Genomic DNA, 19,435 nt, shown 5'->3' on the forward strand with positions numbered 1-19,435 from the left:
CCGTACAGTGGGCATCTGCCCAACTCCAGGACGGTGGAGGCCCTGCTAGAGCCCTCTGTTCTCTGACAGGAGCCCCTTCGAGAAACCTTGGGTCATGGTTTAAATCTAAAACATCTCCCACAAGGCTCACGTGTTTGGAAGGTGACTGGACTTGGACGGGAGCTGTACTCATCAGTGGACTCATCCATTGAGGAGTTCAGTAACTAAATGTGCTGTTGGAGGCAGGGCCAGCTGGAGGTGGTCACCAGGGGCATGCCTGGAAGGTGTCTCCCTGCCCCCAGCTCCTCCCTTCCCTCCTGCTGCCTGCCTGTCCTGAGCCGAGCAGCTGTCCTCTGCCCAGAATCATGACCGTGGTCTGAAACCGTGAGCCAAAATAAACCTCGCCTTTCAGATATGAGTGCTGAGTATTTTGTCCCAGTCACAGGAAAGTGACTGCCACAGTAAAGCTGGCCTTTATGGCGATCACTATTTTGTGTTGACGACCATCCATGTCCATCTTGGAGGGCTGTCAACGGTATGAAAGCTGGGGAAAAGGAAGCTCCACTGACCAGAACAAATCAAACAGGAAAACTGCTTTTCACAACTGAATGCAGGGAGAAGTGCAGTTGGTCTCCCCCACCCCTTAGGTCAACTGGGAATAAGAAACTATCCATGAAAAGATGACTGGCGTGACTGAAGGCATTATGCTCTGAGCCTAAGTAAAGGAAACTGTCCAAGGCAGAACTGTAATTCTCTGGTGACAGTTTTGGTGCATGTCTAGTCCTTGGATTGCAACAAGAGCCTGCTGCAGTTGACGAGCTGAAAATTCAAGTATCTTTGAGCTAAGGGACCATATAGAAATTCCCAATAGCACTTTCACAGGGCAGGAGGTGGTACTAGATGGATTCTAAAATTCTCCTAAATCTGAGTCCTGTAAAGACAGATATAACTACTTTCCTGACAGTCTTGATGTTCTGGCATCTAAAAAGCCCTAATGGGAATACTGTATTCTTTAGTTTCAAGGGAAGTTAGCAGGATCAGAAAGCAAAGTGGGATCCTAAAAATAATTTTGTTCAAAACACTGCATGACCAGCTCTATGATCAGAGGATTCAGGTTCCATTTACGGAACAACCTCTTCATCCCTTGCCATCTCTGTTGCTAACCCGCAGCCCAGTGTAGAAAATAAAACACACCCAGGAAGTTCTATACCTACTGGAGAAATACTTAAATTATACATGAAGTCGTCCATTCTTCCTTTTGTTTTATTTTTTCCTTTTTTCTTTTGGCTAGAGTTGGATGAGAAGGAAGGGCCAGTAGTAAAATCCTAGAAGATGCCATCAGTAAGAAATTGGAATATCAGAAAGAACAGCATTACGAGTTATTTAAAAAAGGAAAAAATTATCTTAACTGAAGACACATTTTGCCTTGAATCAGCCTCTAATTTAATCTCTTGAAGTTTTCTAAGCTCGGCGTGATGGCCCATGCCTGTAACACTGACACTTGGGAGGCTGAGGCAGGAGGATCATCAGCTGAAGGCAAGTCTGGGTTATACAGCAAGACCCTAAAGCTTTTTTTTTTCTTTTCCTAAAGCCTTTAAAAAAAAAAAAAATCCAAAAATGGCTTTTTAAAAGAAATTATGCAAAAAGACAAACTAACCAGTTCAGGGGTCATACCTGAGAAGATGGCCAGAGTGAGCTCAGGATAGGCCCTTGCTAATTCCTCCGACAACTGGTAATACGAAGCAGAATACAGATGCGGCAGAGGAGACAGCTGGCTGAGCACCCCGTCTGTTCTCTGAACCTCCAATTTGTGAGCATAGCGAAACATCTTCGGTTCCAGGATCTAAAGGAATGTAATCCCATCAACTTGTGTTCACATTTTAAGGGTCCCCGCAAGTTCAGCTATGATTTAGAAAAGCATCTTTCCCCAAGAAATACTCCAGCTTAAAGTTTATGTGTTTGTGTATATTATAAAATATGTTAATTTCTATGTTAAAAAAAAGCTTGCCAATGGTGTGGGTTAGCAAAATAGTCTGAAGATAATTTCAGTAACCTACAGTGTAACTGCCTGAAAAAGATTTACTTCCCAGTTCAAAACACGACTATACCAATGTAGGGGGGAAACAAAACAAAACCAAACAAAGTCAAGTGGATCTTAGCACAGACTAAATATGGAATACTAACTAAAACTCCCTCTGATATCACACTGAATAGAGCTGTTTTGCTAAATAAAGGCATTAGGATATCATTCCTAAGACAGCCCTACCTTACTATTCACGGCCTTTAGAAAGGTCAGGCTCCATTTGAATCTTACTTTTAGATCTTAATTAAGATTAAGAACCTTGCTCTTTTCTGAACTACCTGAATATTGTGTACTGCAATATAATCTGCTCTCAATCTCATATTAGTTAACGTAAGGGTATCAGTGTGTCATAAATAAGTGAATTATTTTTCACACAACTCTCAAAATATTCAACTCACATTATTCTCTTTCATCTGCTACATAGAAATAGTTACTTGCACACATCAGTCCTAATCAGTGAATACCTGTAAATACTTTCATATATACATATACGAATATAAGCTTTCCACAATAAACTTCTGAATAGTTCATACTATAGATTTAAACATCTATATTACTTTTTCTATTTCCAATGATAATCAGAATATGGCACCACACTTCATTATTAAAAATAAAGCTAAATGTTAATATACTTTAGTGGTAAGAATAAAATATTAGCCTCCAGTAAATCCTCAGTAAAAAAACTATTTTAATTAACATCTGTTTACCAACCTGTAGAAGTTGCATAGCAACTTCATAGATACTTCTGGAAGAGTCAGCTGCTTTAAACAGTATCAGGTTTAGGAGCATCACTGTGTCACACTGATAATCCCTAGGGATAAATTCCACACATTAGGTAAATAAAAATGTTTAAAGACCTCCACATCAGTGAATAAACAGACACACAAAGAGCAAGACTGCATGCATCTTCTAAGCAGAGGGTGACTTTTTTTTTTTAAGGCATCCGGTACAATTGATCCACGCTTATTATGAACCTTATTGGCTAAAATCCACCAGAGCTTAAGGAAAGAAATTATGGATTTCTCAGCATTTCTAAACTCAAATGAGAAAAATGTGTTTAAGAGGAGAACCCAAAGTGAGGTGTGGGAGTGGCTGTCTCGAGTACCTGTTCTGGAACACGTTGGCTATGGCTTTGAAGCAGCCAGCGGCCACCCTCCTGGAACCCGTGTAGCAGCGATCCACAGCCCAGTACAGCAGGTTGCTCTGATCCGGGTTCAGCTCCAGCAGCAATGTGACTGCTTCACAGCCCAACTGATGAACCTGGGGAGGCAAAGCTCACGTTACTTCACTGTCGGGTCCCCTGCATTTTTACCACAGTGATTCTTGTTAACATAATGCGGTGGAGTCTCTTTTTGTTCAACTCCTTCTCAGTTTATTCGGCCAGCAGAGAAAACCATGTAGATAAACTATGCATGGCCTTTGTCTTTTTATGAGATGTTTCGGTAACACCACCTTCTCATCCAAGAGCCCCAAAGGTGGCTGATGAGTATGAAGCAGGTGCTTTCAGAAAATGAGTTGTTAACCTCTCCAATTATTTTTTAGCAAGTTTTACTCTTACTTGTGATAACCCAACAGAAAAATTATTGCACAGAAAAATGTACGTTGTATTTAAGTTGTGAAGTCTGGGTGTGTAAATAGCAGAAAATAAGGCTGACAAGAACGTGAAGGGAAAGAAAGAATTAATTGTAGTCCAAAAACTGAAATTAATTAAAAAATAACATTTCTTCCATAGAGTTCCTATTCTATACTAATATTTTACTTAAAGACTCAGAACCCTATTATATTAGCTTATAAATCCTCTAATATAGAAGAAAAATGAAAATTATTCCAATAAGTAGTAAGTAATTAGAACTTTCTTAGGTTATAGGATTCTATTTATGTAATTGGCTTTTTGCATGTAACTCTGTCTTATCTTAAAAAAAGAGAACTTCTTTTCAATAGGCCATATAGTAACTCTGAATAATGCAATGACAATTTATCATGAAATTTTAAGCAAACTGTCATAATTACCTTTTTGTCCAGAGAGTCCAAAATGTTATCCAACCATTTGTACAAATAGCCATCTGATGACAGTCCCACATTATCTGCAACAGGGCCACAACACAGTACAGCAGACATAGCCTTCAAACAATAATATCAGAATTACACTTAAAAAATTTAAGAGTTTGAATGCTGGCTGCTTAATGAGAAGAGGCAAGATATTCTTACTCAAGTTTTCCTAGCCACAATATTCTTATTTGTTTTCTTTACAAAGGAAATATTAACTGTAACTTTTAAGGTGAAAAATTTATTATAAGTAAATACCATCATACAAAATTAGACAGGAAGTCAAAACAGTCAGCAAGAGCAGATTAAAGCACCAAAAACTTAAGTGTAAAGGAATAGTTATTCCTTGGAGTCAATCTTCAGTTCTCTGAAGAAAAAGGTGAGCAAATTTTGATAGATTCTGGAACTCTTTGCAACGCACTTTATGTACTTAAAGTTATGGTGCAAGCGTTTCATTACAGCAGACAAACATTTTAATACTCTCGGGTACTCTGAAGAAATCCTTATGCCCTTTAATAGCTGGTATCAGATACTAATTAAAAGGAACTGGGATTCTAAGGAAATACCTTTAATGCACAGTACTGATGCCTATTGATTTGCATATTCCTATCACTGTATCGGTCCAAAGGCGTAAACATGATGCTAAAAGGTCCTGCCCAGTGACTGAAGAGCATGAACAGACTGTGACGAAGGCTCTGCTGCGGGAAAATGCTTCTTCTCTGGTGCACTGTAAATAAAATGTAGATGCGCAACTTATTTCCATTTCTTTTTACATTAATGTGCACACCAACTTACGTTTCTGAATATATAAAATTATTTTTTAAAAAAGGGAGTCAACGTTTTTATTTGAATCCACATAAACTCTCCACGGTAATAAGTCATTCACATGTATGCAAAGGGCAGAAACAGTGTCAAGGGAGAGGAAATGGTGCAGGGAGGTGGCCCAGAGGCTGAGTCAGGACACTGTTTCTCCACAGGCTGCCACTGGCTGCATGGTAAACTCAGCAAGCACACCTCAAGATCGCAGGTCCCTGGTAAGGGCTTTGGACTAAATAAATGATGTTTTTAAATGTTTTTTTTTTTCCCAGCAGGAAAACCAGCTTTATAAAAGCAAAGGCATCTTGGCTTATGAAACAGATAAAACAGGAGTTGATCTGTTTGAAGTAGGGTAGAGGCCTGGTGTCCAAATCTATTCTGCCAACTGCTAAAGGCACCTCAGGCTCTCGCCTGAGGGCTTTAAAAAACCGTGCACACTCTGAGGCCCTATCCTGCAGGCTCTCTGCAGCAAGGGATGTGGAAGAAATTCAACAGTGTCTCAACAAGCAAAAGTAAGTTGTGGATAAGTGCAAAGGAAAAAGACAAATCACATCTTTATATTAATGAGCTTGTGAACAGAAAAACAGAGAGGAAAAAACACTCTTAAATAGCATCACTTTGCTTCCAAAGATTTAAATAGGTCTCCTGCACTGCACGTTAGCATACCTAATTATGTGTTTAAGGACCTTGTGATAAAATACAGCCCATACTCTTTCAAAAACAAACTATTTAAAGTAACAAAACAACCCTGAGTATTTTTTCAGAGGAAACATTTTGCTCTATGCTGTATACACCAGGCTCATAGTCACAACTTTATGTCTTACAAAGACTTTGACTTTTTGAAATGCACTTCTGTGTATCACTTTTTGTAGCACATGCCTGCTCAGTAACAGGGACACAGCTGTTAAATTAATCCATTTACGACTCTGAATCCCTGTGATAGTGCACAGCAATGGCCTACATTCATCTTCCACTATTCAAAAGGATCTTGTTAATTTTATTTTCAATTATCATTTGGAACATCATGCTCTGTGCTCACGGTATCTGGAACAAATCTGTCCCATTCATCCTACCCGATTGCTTCAGATTTTGTGTCAGTATCTTAACTATCGCTAAAAATACGCTGGGTTGACTTTTTGTTTCTAATCACTGACACTCATTTTAATATAAAACAATCTCTTACGCTGACATTTTTTCCAGTATGTTCACAAATTCCTTTTCAGCTATAGTATCTCAAGGAGGACTACATGAAAGCAATACCTGGAACATTCTGGATGATATTCGCCACTAAGGCACTGAAATGGCATCGTATATCCTTCAGTGTATCAGAGTCCTTTTCATTTTCCGCTTCCAGGAGTTGCCGGGTGAGGTCTACATATTCCAGTAAAGTGTTATTGAGGAAATGTGTTTCATTGTCAAGGCCACCACTTGCACTGGAAATATTGAAGAAAATAAATGATCAAGAAAATGTAACTTTAAATTATTACTTATATCAAAACAAAACCCTAGTAATTAAAATCAGAATAATACATATTAAACTTTGCATAGTCACAGCAGTATACAACCTAATATATGAAAATTAAAGGGGCATGTTTGCCTTAGTTAAATATGGAAATAGAAAGTGCTTCTTAATCAAGGAACTGCTATTTCAATTTATATCATCTAATTCCATATCTAACATTAATTGACTATTATGAGCGCTAAATGTTTCTTCCTCTCTGTGAAAATATGCAGTTTAAAAATAAGGAGGCACAAAAGCTTATGGGAGAAGGACAGCCAGTGCAGAAAGGTGGACAAAGGACAGGTTAGTTCTGCTGGTTTCATAGCGATTAGACTTCCTCATACCATGTCTTTGGTACAACCAACCGTCCTTTAGACACCAAAGCCAGCAACCTTCTGGAACAGGCATTATCAAGGATAAAAACACAAAGAGGATTCAACTCCAAGGGTTAAAGAGTTGCTTTGCACACCTTTTTACATGTGTGTGAATTTCTGCTATTATAGTCTCTTTCAGTCAAGAGAAATATGCTGGGCATCACTGACTAGCCAGGAGAAAATCTGTGTTCCTGCCTTATTCTAGCGACCATTAGGAACATGGTTAGCACCTATCTCCGTGTGTTCATAGGAGTAACCTATGAAATGCCCTTGTAAACAGTAAGTGCCACATAAATTAAAAGCTTTTACATTTCCATGCGTTAAGGTCAGCTTTTCTTGTTATATAGTACTTTTTAAAAACTAAAATGTATTTTCACTGGTCATGTGTAGCTTTTTACAAACATCCTAGACCCATAAAAACATGAGGAAGGTATCCACAGTGATACTACCATACATTAAACAGATCACCTACAACAATAAAGCACGTGTCAAGTAAATTCACGACCTCCCTTAAATGAGTCTTTAGAAACTTCATGGTCATGATCTATTAGTGGATGGGAGATCAATTTTGCTATCTGCAACCTGTGCCAGGATAAAACATTTCATTCTTCTAACAAATATTCACTGATTAGTTACCATATACAACAGGCACATGGGACCTACTGGGAGAGAAAAGGTAGCTGACTTCTTGGCATCCAGAATTAAATTTTTTCTTTACCAAAGCGACGGATTGTAACAATGACAGCTTTCTACTGATATCTTATTTTTAAAAGCCCCAACTCAAAAATACATTTGTGTTTAACATAAAATTATTACTATTCAATAAGAGAGTATAGTTTTTGCAGTTAAATTTTCAGTATATCAACACTTTGCAGTTCCCCAAAACAGTACCATTTAAAGATGCTTCATTCACTAACTTTACACCAAGAAGAAACCAAGAAAAAAAGATTTAGATATGTACAAAGTTAGTTTTTTATATCAATCACAGAAAATTCAAATTCACTTCTTCTAAATGCTAGTGTTTTGTGTTTTGTGGAGGGCAGAAAAAAGAATTAACACTTTAAAATTCTCTTTGATTAAAGTTCTGTTTTGAAAGCAGTTGCCAAAAATTTTTAATGCAAGTAAGAAAGGAGGCAGGAACATGAATAAGTTAGGACAAACGCTAATGTAAAATACCATGCACAGGGAGTACACTCATTCAATTACCAACATATTTTTCCTTGCAAGATCTTTTCAGTTACCTTTTTGGGGGGGATACGGTCAGACCCACTATTTTACCCAATGGTCAAGGAACATCCTGAGGAAATATTTTTCAAGACACAGCTCATCGATTTTTCCTTAAGGAACTGGTTTTAGGGTCAAGCAGCCTTTCCTCTAGCAATAACTCCAGGTTTTATGGTTTAATTTGTAAATAGTAGAAAACGAAGTCATGAATTACATCTGCAGATTTCGTAATTTTTCCCAATAGACAACAGTTCATTGAAATAAACTTGCAAATTTTATAATAGCCTTTAAATGTGTCATTTTTTTTTAAGCCCAGGAGAAATGGATCTTCAGAATGGGGTAAGAAATAGATAAGCATGTACAGAAAAGACTACTGCTTGCCTAAAAAACTAGGTTCCAACTATTATCAGAATCATAGAAAAAGCCAGTGTGATAGGGTATGCGATCCCAGCTACTTGGGAGGCTGAAGTAGAGGACTGCAAATTGAGGCCATCTTGTGCAACCTGGAGAGACCCAATTTCAAAATTAATGGCTGGGCATGTAGCTCAGTGGCAGAGCCAATACTGGGAAGAAGCGGAGTTCATAACAACATTCTAACCAATTTTCCCCCAAAGCAATCTAGTTCTGATGATGGATTTTTCAATCCATTTTTGACCACTGGTTAGTGCGCAAGTCTCTTTGACTGGCAAATTGTATTTGCAGTAACACAGTTTTCTTTTCTCGATTACATACATTTTTATTTTTGTGCATTTCCTGAGCGAAAAGATTATATTCTGTAATCACTCTAAAGTTTGAAATGTCTAAATTCAATACCAACCTGTGACTAATGACACCAGCATCTGCCAGCAGTTCAAATATCCGTACCAGTTGCACTCGTAAAATGTCTCGCCGCCTGCGCCGTTTCATATTCTATTCCAAAGACACAAAGACATGCATGAAAAAGCCTTTAGGGAAGTGCACAGAAAACTTGGTGTATCTTGGAAATAACAATGTGAAGGGCAGGGAGAGCTTCCAGGCTCACCAAAGTTATTTTGCTTGTGCAGTGTAGATGGTGAACAGTCAGCCAGCTACCACCTCGGAGAGGTGCGTGTGGACAGTGTGAAATTACCCGCCAAACACAATCACAGACATCTTACAAGGGACACCTCTAATGTAGGGGTACTAAAATTCTACAGTTACTTTTAACTGATTTGATAATCTGACAGTTTTAGAGAAACTGAAGCACTTAGTGAACTGCTATTACTGAGTTATATAGAATCCCTAAGAGACTTCACCAAATATGACAGGACAGAGAAACCAATCCTAAATAGATTTAAAGTCTCCAGAGATTTTTCTCATGCAAAAGCTTTCCATTTCATTAATTTTGGCGCACACAAACAGACAAAATAAATAAAAGAACATATCCTGAAACGCTGAGACAGAAGGACAATTTTAAGCTGATCTTTGGCAATTTGGCAACTGAGTGAGAGCCTGTCTTCAAAGTAAAAAAGAGTCAGGGCTATAGCTAAGTGTAAAGGTCCTGGGCTAAATCCCCAGTACTGAAAAAGCAAAAAACAAAAAATAAAGAAAATAAAAGCTTCTTTGCTTACTATAGAATAAATAAACATGTTTATATTACTAGGGTCAGGAGAATTTAAGAGAATAATAATTATATAACATTTTAACTTGATTCTTTATCTTAAAAGAAGCAATTCAGAAATAAGGTATAAATCTCCTGTATCATTTTCTATTCATTATTTGAGATAATTTTCATAACAGAGTAATTAAAAACATACTAATGTTTTACTTTCATGTCCATGGTCTACTTTCCTGCCTTTCATAAACAGTTAATTTGCTGATGACCAATTCATTAAATTTATTTCTTTGCAGTCTTTCTAATGTTTGTAGGAATTTATTTTGCATGAGATGGCTTCCTGACAGTCCTGGAGGATTTCTGCAAAGTTTTAATTGGCCTGTTTTAATTTTGTCTCCCTAGGAAGACTCATCTCAGACTCCCAAACATAACTTGCATTCCGGCAACACGACTGAAGGCATCCGTTGACTCCGTGTGATAAGCTCTCCCTGGAATTAAGGAGTATACATGCTTCTCCTTCACTCTGATCCCATTTCCTCCCTGTAAGTCATCACAAACAGTAACTAGAATGACGGGTCCAAAACAAAACTTAAACCAGTGAAATAATGGGGATGATGTCCCTAATCTGCAGGGTAAAATTAAAGAAGGAAGTGAGGAGATATGATGTTTTTAAGTCTCTAACATAGCAGCTGCTGTCACTCATTTAAGTGCCTCACGGGGGCCCCAACATTAACAGAAGTGATTTTAAAAATCTATCCGATGGATCTAAGGTACTTTACAAACGTGGATTTCTAGGAACTATCCCAGGGATTCTCATTCAATGGGTCCAGGAAGCTACAACTTTTAGCAAGATCTCAGTATAATGTTTAGATACCAATGGCATTAAGGAACCAAAGTCTACTGAATAAAGATAAAAATAGCAGCCTCCTGTCTCCTCCCTCCCTTTCTCTCTCTCTCAATGGCATTGATGATTAAACTCGAGGCCAAAAGATGTTAGACAAGTGCTCTGCCACTAAGCTCCTTCATCAAACAAAAGGAAGAATCTTTCATGACATAGTTCCTATATTGCTATCTAATTTGATACTCATTCATTTTTTCCTGTAGTGTAACCATGCAGAAAAACGTGTAATTCACCTCAACATTAACTTCTTCTCTGCCACAGTCTCAGGCTTTCTTCTGTATAGCATTTATAATCCCTTATCAGCAATTTATTCACATATATTATAAGTGCTGTAATTACAGTTCACATAGTCATCTGCCTCACTAAACCTACAGATCTTGAAAGTTGCATAAGCCTGGTGCAAATCTATTTATTTGAGAGTCTACATCCAGAATTATCAATTATGATACACAGGCCAAAGCAGCCCCAGAGAAACCTGCTATGATAAATAATCTTTTACTGGGCTGGGTGTTTAGCTCAGCGGCAAAGTGCCTGTTTGGCAAACATGAGGTTGCGAGTTCAATCCCCAGCACCAAAAGAAAAAAAAAATAGTATTTTATTGGAAAACAGTTACATCCAGTTATTTTGTAGTATATGAATACTTTAACACCACAAAGCCAGTTGAATGACTGTAACAGAGATAGTACAAAAACATTTAATGTCTGGTTTTCAACACAAAAAGTGTGCCAACTCTAATATAGATCACGCTGTCTATTCTCACCTGAACTATAGGAATTTTTCTCCTGTTGTACATAGTGAGTTTGTGTGTGTGTTCTGTGGGAGGAAGAATCGATAGCAGAAAAAGAAGGGTGACAATGTACAGATAACCGTTTACTTTTTTAACTTCTAAGTTATGATATAATATACAGGCTATAGTGGAAAAGTTAAATGGTTTGCCATATACATGTTTGATAATAGAAAACTACATAAACACTGACCTCTGGCCTTCTTTCCAGTGCTTCTTTAATTATGGGATGTAATTCCTCTATTAGTTCCCTAGAAGAAAAAATGATATGATTCTGTTACTAATGAAAACAAATTTGGTATTTATAAATATTAAATATTTCTATAAAGATAGAAACTGACAAATGTTAATCCTACAATTTTAAACATAGTTTTATTGTTTTATTTTTTTCTACAAAATAATGCATCATTTCCTAGAACATTTGAAACTACAAAAAATGGTGTAGGCCACTTATTTATAAAAGTTGGTACTATTAATACTTTTGTTTAATCATTCTGCAACCTGTACGTACTTCCTGTAGTTGAAATATTATTACACAGAAAATAGTACTTTTTTTTTCCTTAACACAAGTTGTTACTTTCATGTGCCATTAATTAATTCATAAAAGTCTATTAAAGGGTGGGCTACCATAATTTTCCTAACCATGTTACTGCTGAATTATTCAGTTTTTCCCAACTTTCTGTTATTGAAAATACTGAGTGAATGATTTTTGTATTTATCACTTTTCATCTCTGATTATCCCTTTAAGACCAGTTTTTACAAATTAAATGAATGGCTCAAAGGGCACGAACTTTATGAGAAAGACAAATTGCTCTTAATTCACACTGACTACAAATTGAATATATTCTCCTTATATAAGATTTAAAAAATTTTAAAAGTTCAACAAGAATCCACTCAATTTTACTATTTAGTGAAAACTCCTGGCACTCAAACTATTTGCTTCAAAATTGGTTCTACTTATAGGACTTTATTTTTAAGAAGCTAAAATAACTTTTATTCCCATTAGCACAGCAGTATATTTGTCATGAAAGTATTCTTTTAAAACTTTATTTATAGTGAATGATACTGTACACTATAGATGTATTTTGTTTATTAACCTGTTCTATTATACATGTTTTCCTGGAGGAAGAACTCAATCATTAAAAATCACTAATACCAACTGAGGAAACTCTCAAGAATACATTCAGGTCCTAGCAGAAAACAAAACAGCAGAACCACAGGCGAAAATAAAGAATATGGGGCTGGGGCTGTAACTCAGAGGCACAAGTGCCTGCCTGGCAAGCAGAAGTTCCTGCGGTCAATGCCTAGTATCAAAAACAAAACAAGCAGAATATGCTTCACTAACATAAAAATACCAAGAATGATGCAAAATACATACGTTAAACAGTCTTTGAAAGATTTTTCTCTTAAATAGGAAAACAGGAATTATATCCACCACAGCAATGTTACCCATTAGTAGAATCACTATGTAAATAACTGAATAAGAAAATATTAAAGATTTATATGGTATAATATTATTCTTAGGATATATTTATACATAGATTTTAAAATTTTCATAATAACTCTGTATGAAGGGACGCAGTTCAGTAGCTGAGTGTGTACTGAGCATATCTGAAGCCCTGGTTCATCCCCAGCAACCACAAAAAAAAAAAAAAAAAAAAAAAAAAAAAAAAACCAGCAAAACAAAAAATCCCAACATGAAGAAAATGGGATAAATCTTAATGCACTCAATAAAAATGAGAAAACAAACAAACAAAAATATTAACTGATTTAATTGGTACCTGTCTAGTTAACTGGCAAAAGTCAGAGCTGGTATACAACTGTCCTAATAAATAACCTGCTCAACTCTACCATAGCCTGTAAGTAGCATATTTATTTGTTGGTTTATAAAATTGTATCAAATTTTAATTTACATTAAGTATCTTGCTTATTTCCCTTCTGATTTGTGGGCTTATTTATTTTTTGTGGTGCTGAGTTTGAACCCATATCCTTACACATGACACACAGGTGCTATACTACTGAGCAATAGTCCAGCCCTAAGTAGTCTATTTATTATTTTAGTGCAGGGAAAAGATAAGAAGACAATTACCTAAAAGCTCCTGGGTTGGTTCTGCCAAGACCTAGGACCAGGGATTCTGTGATTTCCATGCTCTCGGAGCGCATCATTGGAACTATGTGCTTAAACAATGATGAAGGCGATGGGATGCCAATAATCTAGGAAAAAAAAGTACTCCAGTCATAATTAATACTGTGGCCACTACATAATTAGACATTTTGGTAGTCTTTGTCCACGACAATGAACAGATGAGCCTTCTGATCCAGGAACATGAGTAAACTAAAATTTGTCTACAGTAATAATCAGAGTTAAAGTCTGATACCCGTCTTAACTTTTCTAGCTTCCTTCAACCACACCATGCTACCTTGTGTCTTATCACGAAACCTACATAACCTACGTAACTGTTCTTATCATGCGTCCATTGTATCACTACATGATTTAGGGAAATTCTAGAAAAAATTTAAATATGTAAATGATTCCTTTTAAGAATTCAAAAGTGTTGACAACTCTAGGAACCTGAAAAAGAGCGAATGAACTCATGTTCTTTAAAAATGTTCATTATGATGAATTTAATGAGCAAGGACCCTTCTCGCCAATGAAATACTCTACTTGTATTCACATTAAGAATTCACAAAAACAGTAATGGAATTTTTTATATATTTGCCTTATTATGGGTGAAAAAAACTTTTTAAATACTCGTTTCACAGCACCATTCAGGGACACAGTGGACCCAAAAACTTACTTTGGAATCAATGCTGTAGCCACTGTCGGGGGTGGACGCCAGGGTCTCAGGAGGAGAACACCTTACAGAGCCTGCAGACGTTGAAGATGACGTGGATGTCGCTGCACTGCAGCAAAGAATCAGATAGTTTCTCCACAGGCCAATGTACGAGTCGCTGCTCGTGGTTGTATTTACTTTCTTAGCATTGATGGGGCTACTAAGGGAAAACAATAAAGCCAGGTAAGTTTAAATCACACTGTGCTCTTAAAAGCTTTTACAGTACTACTGCTAAACTGTCATCAATTTAAGGAGGGATGGTGGGTACAGAGTTTTTGTTAGTGTATTCAATGTCTGTGGAACGATATAAGATATAAATGAAGTTGGACTTACACCATATAGTAAGAACGATGCTACTACTTAAACTAATAAAACCTGGTGAGATTCAACCCATGAAAAGAATAAACGACTTGTAAGTCTACATCCTTTAAATCTTTCTTCTCCCTCTTGGACTATCAATACAGTAGGGGGGCATATTATTTATGGGACTTCTGATTGGTGCCACTTTTCTGATGCATACAATATGAAAGCTCACAGTCCATACATTTTTAAATTTATACTGAGAAAATAACTTACTTTACATCAACCTGCGGGGACAACAACTGCAGCCTTGTGTATGCAAACATCCAAGCATAGCTCACAGCTGTAGAGCAGTGTTTTGGAAGGTTTTCTTGCTTTAAAAAACTAGAGAGACTTATAATCCACGGGTCTTGGCCTTGGGTCACATGTGCAAATATCCATATATGCGATGGACTAATCACGTCAAACTGGTGGCTGATAGGAGAAGAGTTCCATTCTGCCAACGTCTGTAAATCTATGGAGCTAGGGCAATACAGCAAAGTAGTCTATGTGGAGAAAACAAATTGATTATTGCACATTTCAATTAACTTTAAAAGCTTTGTCACAAGAACTGCTTTAACTGGAAGAATCCTACTGGGGCTCCTATAGTTTGAGGATAATATGAGGTTTGAGGTGGGCTAAAAGGAGTAGACAGTTCCTGAAACTGTATGTAAGGATTTGTGTGTGTTACATGCATGTTTCTGGAGAAAGAGTCCATAGCTTTACAATTCTCAAAAGATTTATGATCCCAAAAGGTTGAGAAGCACTATATATGAATTTCAAACTTTGGCACAAAGCTGCTGGAGAACTAAAGGATGCCCCATCAACTTTCATGGTGATGGGCCCTGGCTGGTGCACGAGTGGAACACAATGGAACATAGGTCTTCTTCAGATGCACATTTTTCTAAAATATTTTGCTCAGTAATATTTGAGCTCTGATATAGAACAGGGTAAGATTTGCCTTCAGAAATGATATTCAGTAAGCACTGTTTTAGGCACAGGAAGCAAGTCATCCATTAGTCTCTTCATTAGCATAATTCCTGTTAATAGTCTAAAAAACATTCTTGAAATGGTGCAAATTTTCATTATCTATTTATTTATTCTTGGGGGAAGGATTTTTGAGACAAGATCTTGCTATGTAGGCTGACCTTGCACTTACAATGTAGCCCAGGCTGGTCTCAAGCTTCCAGCAATCATCGTGCCTCAGCTTCTGGAGTGCTGGGATCACAGGTATGTGCCACTATGCTCAGCATCAGATTTTTAATCATTTTAAGAAGATAATTTTATAAATCTAAGGGCTTACAAAATGTTCTTTCTTTCTTTTTTTTTTTTTTTGGTGGTACCAGGGATTGAACTCACAACCTCACGCTTGCCAGAAAGGTGCTCATACCACTAAATTCCTGGCCCTACAAATGTTCTTATTACCTCCCTTGCTTATGAATGACTTAGGGTTACATAAAAGTGTTACAAAGAAAGCATATAAACCTCCTGTCCACATTGTCCATGATGAGGACGAAAATATCTCAAATGTTAAAAGTTCAACAGTTGTTTTTCTATCATCCTTGGAAACTTGATATAAATCTTTTTTTCAAATTGAATCAAAAGGTTAGCATAAGTTTTGTTTCTAATGTGTTTGCTGACAAAGTGTTTCTCTCCATTTGAATAAGTCAAATTACATATGATGTTGGCATAGAAAACTATATATTTAACCCATGCACTTAAACCCATATGCTAAACCAAACAAAAAATACTTACTGAAGGAAAGAGAACAAACTATTCTTTTGAATTTAAACATTTTTATGTAATTTTAGCTAGTACATGTATGTCAAGTATATCATATGCTGTAATAGATAGCAAGCAACAACAGTTCAGAGTAACTTTTTCCTCCCTCTGGAATTAAACCCAGAGGCACTCAAACCCCTGAGCCATATCCCCCAGCCGCTTTTTAAATTTTTGAGACAGAATCTCACCATGTAGTCCAGGCTGGCCATGAACTTGCAATCCTTATATCTCAGGCTCCCAAACAGCTGGGATTACAGACATGTGCTCTCAGTAACATTAAATTTAAAGAAAACTTCTTAGGTTTGAAAGATCAGAGTTTTACAAAGACAAACACAAATGTTATTTCTAAAGGAATAAGAACTAACTACAGATACAGCTTAGTGGCACAAGTGCCTGCCTGGCAAGTGCAAGGTCCTGAGTTCAATCCCCAGTACAAAAAAAAAAAAAAAAAAAGAGAGAAAGGAAGGACTCACTTGGTACCCAGGGTGGTCTTGAATTTGCAGTGTTCCTCCTGCCTTAGCCTCCTGAATGCTGGGATTACAGGCATGAGCCATCGTGCTTAGCAACACCTGTTACTTTGAAAGCACCCTCATACCTTTCAAAAATACTTCCTAAGGCATTACCTCTGTTAAGGGACTTTGTTTATGTATGCATGTCTATATATCTGCTTTACATCCCAAAACAAGACTAAGAAGCAAGAAATCATTAGTTACCTGATCAGCCCCTGTGAGATGGATGAAGCTCTCAAGAATGGATGGGCTCAGCCTGTCCATCACATCTATGGCTAATTCATCATCACCCTATAAAAAAGACATCACATATCTAAAAATAAATCAGGAATGTTTAAGGAAAGCAGCCAAAGCTAGGTAAATGTTTAAGCAAATCTATGAAAGGAATCAATAGTAGGTGGTTTGAAATCCTCTCTAAAAGATTTTGTTACAAAGTAAGGTATACTTACATGTCATTAATAGAAATAAGACAAAGACAGATAATAGTATGAGTTGTAAGCTCACTTTCATTAGACAACTCAATGACATACCTAAATCTTACCTTAGGTATTTCCAAAAGTGCAAATAGAGCCCGTATCTCTCTAAGTACACTGACGGCCAGTCTCCTAGTGGCAGGTCGACTGCTACAGAGAATGACAAGTGCAAACCCTTCAACCACATGGAACACTGTGGAGTACGGGCTCCTTTCCAGAGCAGGGGGATGAGAAGCTCCATTAGCTACACCATGCTTGAAAAATAAACACAAGTTAAATAGAAAAGTGTGTACAGCCATTAGAAAGACAACCCTGCAATATAGAATAAAGCAAATCAGGGCAATGATGGCTACCCGGTCTGCTTTGGCTCAAGCAATTTAAATAGTATTTAATTTATAAAAATGTAATAACAGTATGCATGGAGAAAAAAAGACATTCCACTGGCAGTACAAATGGAATTATGTACCCAATTTCTGTCCTTTTTTTACTACTCTATAACTTTGGAGCCAACACTCACTCATCACCTAATGTTTCTACAAGGAAAGAAAAAGGGGTTGCACTGTATGTTTCATCTTGCAGTATGGAACAGCAACACAGCTCAGCTGTAAGCTTATCAGACAAGAGATTACTGGACCTCCTAATGATGTGTGTGGTCATTAAAGGTTGAGAAGCTAGGTTGACTTAGATGGTCCAGCTCTAAAACTCCAAGGTTTCATCATTTATACAGTAGCACAAATCAACAATTTGAAGACCTTTATTGTTAAAGAACACAGACATTATAAATGTCAACTGGACACTATAAATGGAATTGGTGCCTTGGATAAAACAAGCAAATAATCCAAATGGATGATGACCTCAGTTTTAAGGTGCTCAGTTTAAGACCTAAAAATAAAGGAAACTATCTACATGTGAACAAAAATTAGGTCTACCTTCTATGTTCATTAAAACTGAATTGTTACCAAAGGAAGGTTGGAAAACTTAAGACACATCAATACCCTCTACATAAACTATCAGAAAGCTGAGTGCAGGGAATTATGAGCACACTGGGAGTGAATAAGACTAATATAATTTTAGTGTTTGAGGAAGTAAACCGACATGGATGTCAATACTGGTCATGTACCACCAATCATGTACAAAGAGACAACACACGAAAACTTGGTACCTGTGAGTCTTGGTTTTTGTTATGCATTTGGGCTGCTTGTTTCCACTGGTTTATTAGTTGTACCAACATCTTTACAGCATTATCAAGAAGTGTGGGATGGACGTCAGTCACTTCACGAACAATAAAATAAACAAATCCTGAAAGGACGTCCTCCCGCCAATCTGGAAAATCAAGCATTAGTGCCTGCAGAGTATTGAAAGCCAGAGCTCGAAGTTCTTCATCCATATGAATTGTGAGCCTAACAAGAACAAAACGCCATTAGCAAACCTCAAAACCTTTCCTGTAGCTTTAGCTTCTAAAACCTGGGGACAAAGATATTAACAAACTGGTTCTTTTAATTATTTCATAAAAACCATATTCACTTTTTTATGTTATACTCATCCTTATTCCAGACTATATCTTTGGTTTAAATTTCCACATGAATACATTCATATTAGTATTTCTTCTATAATTCAGAATAAGCTTGATTTTAATTCAAATGCTATACGTTAGAATGGAATATAGATATAATCGATTTAAAAACTCTTCAACCCTTAAAGTGCCATATGCTGTTAGCCTACAGTCAATAAAAATGTGTGTCTAACCACTTGTTAACACTTAGCCCTTTACTATCACAGGAAAGGGTATGACTTATCTCAATCATTTTGCACAGGCAGCTGAGGTTACAATTACATATAAGAGGGCTGATTATGAAGAAGAAATAGGACAAATCAAGATGGAACTGATTTACTAGAAATACTTCTACATGAGGATGGGCATATATTTAGGAGGAACATCCGCCTAGAGGACTCAGCTGGGCGTGGTCCCAATACCCTCTTCTTCCAGCACTCTGGGTCACTGTGGCAAGATCAAGAGACTGAGCTCAGTGGAGGTAATTTAGCAAGTCAGTTAGACCTATCGCACAATAGACATTTATATGTATAATACTAAAAGGGCTGGAGAATACTCAGTGCAGAGGCTCTGAGTTCCTGCCCCAGTACTGCAAAAAAAGACAAAAGGAGGTGGTCACCGCAACACATAAGGCTCTAAGGGAAGTTTAAGTCTATACAGAAGAG

At 37.1% G+C, this 19,435-nt stretch overlaps 1 protein-coding gene across 10 annotated transcripts in view; it reads right to left on the reverse strand.

Moving 5' to 3' along the window:
- Fryl (FRY like transcription coactivator) overlaps positions 1-19,435 on the reverse strand; it is a 245,919-nt gene that overhangs the window by 58,603 nt on the left and 167,881 nt on the right. For all 10 annotated transcript variants that reach the window (XM_063240342.1, XM_063240343.1, XM_063240344.1 and 7 more), the window contains 14 exons: positions 18,381-18,618; positions 17,287-17,472; positions 16,950-17,036; positions 14,692-14,960; positions 14,080-14,275; positions 13,371-13,495; positions 11,475-11,532; positions 8,841-8,932; positions 6,185-6,357; positions 4,675-4,835; positions 4,073-4,183; positions 3,168-3,322; positions 2,774-2,873; positions 1,654-1,822 (listed from right to left, as the gene is read on the reverse strand). In XM_063240342.1, the coding sequence (XP_063096412.1) occupies positions 1,654-1,822; positions 2,774-2,873; positions 3,168-3,322; positions 4,073-4,183; positions 4,675-4,835; positions 6,185-6,357; positions 8,841-8,932; positions 11,475-11,532; positions 13,371-13,495; positions 14,080-14,275; positions 14,692-14,960; positions 16,950-17,036; positions 17,287-17,472; positions 18,381-18,618 (2,120 nt within the window). The remainder of the gene's footprint in view (positions 1-1,653; positions 1,823-2,773; positions 2,874-3,167; positions 3,323-4,072; positions 4,184-4,674; positions 4,836-6,184; positions 6,358-8,840; positions 8,933-11,474; positions 11,533-13,370; positions 13,496-14,079; positions 14,276-14,691; positions 14,961-16,949; positions 17,037-17,286; positions 17,473-18,380; positions 18,619-19,435) is intronic.

The sequence above is a fragment of the Cavia porcellus genome, unplaced genomic scaffold, assembly GCF_034190915.1.
Source record: "Cavia porcellus strain 051 isolate PalLab524CR breed Dunkin Hartley unplaced genomic scaffold, mCavPor4.1 scaffold_30, whole genome shotgun sequence".
Classification (NCBI taxonomy): domain Eukaryota; kingdom Metazoa; phylum Chordata; class Mammalia; order Rodentia; family Caviidae; genus Cavia; species Cavia porcellus.